Source organism: Lemur catta, chromosome 1 (assembly GCF_020740605.2).
Source record: "Lemur catta isolate mLemCat1 chromosome 1, mLemCat1.pri, whole genome shotgun sequence".
Taxonomy (NCBI): Eukaryota; Metazoa; Chordata; class Mammalia; order Primates; family Lemuridae; genus Lemur; species Lemur catta.
The window spans coordinates 52,899,327-52,905,326 of record NC_059128.1 but is presented as its reverse complement, the minus strand read 5'-3'; the positions used below and the strand labels follow the sequence as shown (position 1 = coordinate 52,905,326).

The following is a 6,000-nucleotide window of genomic DNA, read 5'->3' as shown; positions in this document are numbered from 1 at the left end:
AGTGTGGGGTGTCACAGTGCCTATGTTTAGATTTCTTCTCTTACCATGTGACATTGGGTAAGTGATTTAAACCACTTTTATGTGCCTCAGTTGCCTCATATGCAAAGAAGAGTGTGTGTGTGTGTGTGTGTGTGTGTGTGTGTGTGTGAGAGAGAGAGAGAGAGAGAGAGAGAGAGAGAGAGAGAGAGGAGAGAGATGTCTGAAAAAATAAAAATGCTCCCCCATACTGTGGGAGTGTATATGGTATTCACTTTCTTCTTTGTAGTTTCTATATTTTCTGTCTTACTTTTTTAAAAAATCAGGCTGGGTGTGGTGGCCCATACCTGTTATCCTAGCACTTTAGGAGGCCAAGGAGGAAGGAGGGCTTAAAGCCAGAAGTTCAAGACCAGCTGAGAAGCAAGGAATAATGTTACCTACCATGGAGAGTTGGGGTAAGGATTAAATCAGATCATATATTTAAGTACTTAAGACAATACCTGGAACATAGTAAGTACTCATTACATTTTAATGATTATTCCTAACTAAATACAATAAGTTTTAACTTCATAGTAACAATAAAGAGTTTTTGTGGCTCACGCCTGTAATCCTAGCTCTGGGAGGCCGAGGCGGGTGGATCGCTCGAGGTCAGGAGTTCGAGACCAGCCTGAGCAAGAGTGAGACCCCGTCTCTACTAAAAATAGAAAGAAATTATCTGGCCAACTAAAAATATATATACAAAAAAATTAGCCGGGCATGGTGGCTCATGCCTGTAGTCCCAGCTACTCGGGAGGCTGAGGCAGTAGGATCGCTTAAGCCCAGGAGTCTGAGGTTGCTGTGAGCTAGGCTGACGCCACGGCACTCACTCTAGCCCGGGCAACAAAGTGAGACTCTGTCTCAAAAAAAAAAAAAAAAGAAAGAAAAAAAAAAGAAATGATCTGGACAGCTAAAAATATATATAGAAAACAATTAGCCGGGCATGGTGGCACATGCCTGTAGTCCCAGCTACTCGGGAGGCTGAGGCAGAAGAATTGCTTGAACCCAGGAGTTTGAGGTTGCTGGGAGCTAGGCTGACGCCACAGCACTGTAGCCCAGGCAACAGAGCAAGACTCTGTCTCAAAAAAAAAAAGTTTTTAAATATGAAAGTGGAATGTTTTTTCAAAAAATTTTCATCATGATATTTCAAAACCATACTTTTAATATAAATTATTACTATTTCTACATATAACTATATACTTTCTCCATTGAAGCTGGTATTTGTATGCAGCAAATACTTGGTTTGTACTTGTTGACTAATCTATCTGAAGACTTTAACAGAAATTAACTACCTTTTTGTGGAGGCCTGTTTCAGATCTATCCTGTGAAATGCAAGCTGCCTTTAAGTGAGACAGTTTTACATGGGCTATCTTCATGGGACATTAGTCCAACTAAAAATCCTTGTTAATTATTAAACTCTTATGTATTATGTGGATTCCTGACACTGCAGATCGAGAACAGAGGGTGTTTGTCCCTCAAATTAAGCCTGTATGCCAATGGAAAAATGTAGTTATCAAGGGATTTAGAAAACCTCAAACCTTTTTGTCTTATATTTAATGAAGAGATTAGAATATCTCCTGTTTTGGCTGGCATATCTACAACCTGGACAATTGGTTTAAACTTCGTTTGGGATTCCCGGTCACTTGTTTTAGCATGGCGGAGCTTGGAGTTCACAGAATCCTTCTTTTGGTTATTTCCCTGACAAAGTGTCTGGAGGGTACAAAACTGCTGGCAGACCTTAAAAAATGTGGTGACTTGGAATGTGAAAGTAAGTTTGCTTTTTTCCCCTTCTTCTCCTTTTAAATTGAGGTTCTGAATAACATAAAATGTTGTTATGGACATGTGTGATAAAAATGATCATTAATATCATGGAGAAATATTAGAATTATAAAGTGTAGCTTGTATAAAAAAGAAATGCTGGAAGTAAAGCATTTTGCAATAGTATTTAATATAAAAATATAAAAGGCAAAGACCAGCCCAGTATAGAAAGAAATATATCAGAAGTTATAATAATATCAATCCATACCTCAAAAACATTAATCAACCCCTTTTCACTATCTTTTAAACATAAATATAATTGATTCATGTAACAAAAGACATCAAGCCATTTGATAGTTCTTTATTTATGAAGTCCTACTTTTAGTTTCCATTTCATAATCAGAACTTTCTGATTTTCATGGGTTTTCTAAAAAATGTTTTTATTTCAAACCATCATGATTTATTCTGTCTAAATTTTAGCAAATGTAAATCTCCCTTTATCCACTATAAAGAAAAATTAATTTTCATTCTATTGTGGGTTTTTTTTGTTTGTTTTTTTTTCGAGACAGAGTTTCTATCTGTCACCCTGGGTAGAGTGCAGTGGTATCATCATAGTTTACTGTAATCTCAGACTCCTGGGCTCAAGCAATTCTCCTGCCTCAGCCTCCCAAGTAGCTGGGACTACAGGCTCGTGCCACTGCGCCTGGCTAATTTTTTCTATTTTCAGTAGAGACGGGAGTCTTACTCTTGCTCAGGCTGGTCTCGAACTCCTAGACTCAAGCGATCCTCCCACCTTGGCCTGCCAAAGTGCTAGGATTACAGGCGTGAGCTACCATACCCACCCTTCCATTCTACCCTTTAAGAACTTAATTTATTTTCTGTTATTAGCATTATGGTGCAAAATAAATTGCATCCCAATATGTTAGAGTTGCTTTAAATAAATTCTGTCATTCCATTATGTGAAAATTATTTCTAATTTGTAACATGAAAATTAAAAATGCAAAATATTATTAGTGTAAGCATAAATAATTTATATGTAACAGTTTTATGAGTAAACGCTTTCTGTAATATTTTGGATATGTAATTTAATATGGGGAGAAGTTTACTAGATGATATTTCATAATAACAATAATCTTTTTCTCTACATTTCAACCTCATTTTAGTATCCTTAGAGCCAGATGCAGAACATGAAAAGGAACATTCAAATTTATAGTAATTTATAATGTTATTTTAACTTTAATTGCATGGCTTAATAAAAACATTTTATTTTACATGTTAGTATAACTATAATAGTTAATATGGTGTGTATATTACTTTGTGTGTTGAAGAGCTGAATCTGGCACATGTGGATATGATTCATTCTTAGTTATTGGCCTACTGTGGGCTGAGTCTGGTGGGTGGGTGTGTGCTGTGCATCTAAGGGAATAAAATGAAATGTGAGATAAGTTTCTTGCCCTCCAGGAATTTTTGTTCTAGTAAATGATGATAAGACAGGTAAATATTAAGCAGTAAACAGTCATACAGTGTAGTAAGGATAATAGATAATATTGAAGTTGAGAGAAGTGGCAATCAGAGTAGGCTGAAATGATTAGGATGCCTCATAGAGGAAGTAGGACATGAGTTAAGTATGAAGAGAGACAGAAGGATTTCTAGACTGAGGAAAGAACAGAAGAAAATCTCAGAATAAGGAAGGGGATGTTGCAGTGAAAAGAACCTCAGTGTAAATTGGGCTCCACCAGAAGTGTGTGACCAACCCTGTGAGCCTTAGCTGAAAGCTCATTTGTTAGCCTGAGATGAAATTATTCATCTCATAGATCTGTTTTGAGGATTTAATAAAATAAAAATATGAACATGCTTATCATAATGCCTAGAATATAGTAGGTGGCAGGAAGAAAACTGATTATCTTTTCCTTCTCTATAGACTAGAGGATGATAATGACATATTCCAGGGACAATTGATAAACAAGCTTGATTATATCCCTGAGTCTGTGTAAAGGAATAGGAGTAGGAATAGGAATAGAAGAAGGTTATTTTATTTTATTTTATTTTAAAGACAGAGTCTCACTCTGTTGCCCCAGCTAGAGTGCAGTGGCATCATCATAGCTCACTGCAACCTTAAACTTCTGGGCTCAAGGAATCCTTCCACCTCAGCCTCTCAAGTAAGTAGGACTACAGGCATGAGCCATCATGCCCAGCTAATTTTTAAATTTTTTGTGGATACAGAGTCTTACTGTGTTGCCTGGGCTGGTCTCAAACTCCTGGCCTCACGCTATCCTCTTGCCTTGGCCTCCCAAAGTGCTAGGATTATAGGTGCAAACCCAGCAAGGTGATCCTTTTAAATAGGGGAAGGGGACCAGGTTATGGACAGCCTTGGATACCAAGCGTAAAAGCTCAGACTTAGAATTCTGCATGCAGTGGGAAGTGTATGTAGGTTTTTGAGGCCATAAATGATATAAATAAATTAGAATTTGGAAATATTAATATGTAGGATGGATTGGAGAAGGGCAAGATAGAAGGAGCAGAAATAATATTTTAATTTAAAGTGTGTAAGTATTTCTTTACATGTTTACATAGCTTTAATGAGCAGAGTCTCAGCCACGAGAGATTACAGAGGACCTGACTGCCGATACCTGAACTTCACTAAAGGAGAAGAGATATCTGTTTATGTTAAACTTGCAGGAGAAAGGGAAGATTTGTGGGCAGGAAGTGTAAGTATCTAGTTTTAAAAATCGAATGCAAAAAAATGGCCAACTTGCACAAGGATACCAGCTTATCATCTTTAAAGGAACTTTAAGAATTTCAATGCACTGTATAAATATTAAAAACCCTTACCATATTCAAACAAACAAAAAATGGTTAGGTTCAGTGATGGTTCCAAAATTTCTGTAAAGGAGGCTTTTGGGAAGGTAGTCTGGTTGGGCTAAGAGAATGCCTTGAAATTATTTTTACATAGCGTGCATTTTTGTTGTTGTTTTTTTTTATTTTATTTTATTTTTTTTATTTCAGCTCTTCATGGGGGTACAAAAGCTCAGGTTGTATACATTGTCCATGTCCCGCCCATCGCCCTGAGTCAGAGCCTCAAGCGTGTCCATTCTCCAGACAGTGCGCCTGGCACTCACCATGTAGTCATACCTCCATTCCCTCCCCCCACCCCCCACCTCCACCTTCAAGCATGACCATTCCCCAGACGGTATGCAACGCACTCATCATGTAGGCATACACCCATCCCCTCCCCCCACCCCGCCGTCTCAGTCTGATATCCAATTGGTATCCTTTTCCCATGTGCATTTAGGTGATGATCAGGGAAACCGATTTTCTGGTGAGTACATGTGATGCTTGTTTTTCCATTCTTGGGATACTTCACTTAATATAATGGGTTCCAACTTTCTTCAGGAGAACCAAAGAGATGTCGTATCACCATTATTTCTTATAGCTGAGTAATACTCCATGGTATACATATACCACAGTTTACTAATCCACTCGTGGATTGATGGGCACTTGGGTTGTTTCCACATCTTTGCGATTGTGAATTGTGCTGCTATAAACATTCGGGTACAGGTGTCTTTGTTATAGAATGACTTTTGTTCTTCTGGGTATATGCCTAATAATGGGATTGCTGGATCGAATGGTAGGTCTACTTGAATCTGTTTTTTTGAGACCGGGTTTTGATCTGTCACCCAGGCTGGAGTGCAGTGGTGTCATCGTGGCTCACTGCCACCTCAAACTCCCCAGCTCAAGTGATTCTCCTGATTCTCCCGTCTCCGCCTCCCAGAGTGCTAGGATTACAGACATAAGCCACCGCACCCAGCCCAGCATGCATAGTTTTTAAATTTAGATTTTTAAAATATATTTGGAGAGACTTTAGGGGTGCTGATGGAGATTATGGGATGGCTAGGCAGCCCCAGCCATCTTTTGGTGCTGCAAATGGTCAAGTTTTGGAGAGACTGGGATGTTTTAGTTAATCAGATTAAAAGACATGTTTTCCTGAGCAAGTAAAAGGCTGAGTTATTATTGAAGAGACCCTTAGAAGGGTTGCTAGCCTAGGGAAGCTAGGTATATGAATTCTTCATGGAAAAAAAAAACAACTGGGAGAAACTTTATTTGGCCCAAAGTCCTAGTGCACTGAGATTCCTAGAAGCTTGAATCATCTCTGCATATATAACATAGGAAAATTAATGATTAATGTTTGCAGTTAGAAAAGGTTTATATATTGGATTATATCATTATTTG

At 38.2% G+C, this 6,000-nt stretch overlaps 1 protein-coding gene across 5 annotated transcripts in view; it reads left to right on the top strand.

Annotated features, from left to right (window-relative positions):
- The first annotated feature begins 1,464 nt into the window (after positions 1 to 1,464).
- The window catches only part of MIA2 (MIA SH3 domain ER export factor 2), a 100,776-nt gene continuing 96,240 nt past the window's right edge, over positions 1,465 to 6,000 (top strand). For 3 of the 5 annotated variants that reach the window (XM_045568117.1, XM_045568106.1, XM_045568088.1), the window contains exons 1-2: positions 1,474 to 1,780; positions 4,345 to 4,478. In XM_045568117.1, the coding sequence (XP_045424073.1) occupies positions 1,666 to 1,780; positions 4,345 to 4,478 (249 nt within the window). In that variant the 5' untranslated portion in view covers positions 1,474 to 1,665. Of the gene's footprint in view, positions 1,781 to 4,344; positions 4,479 to 5,060; positions 5,090 to 6,000 lie in introns of those variants that run through there. The other 2 variants (XM_045568097.1, XM_045568125.1) reach the window with 2 other exon arrangements.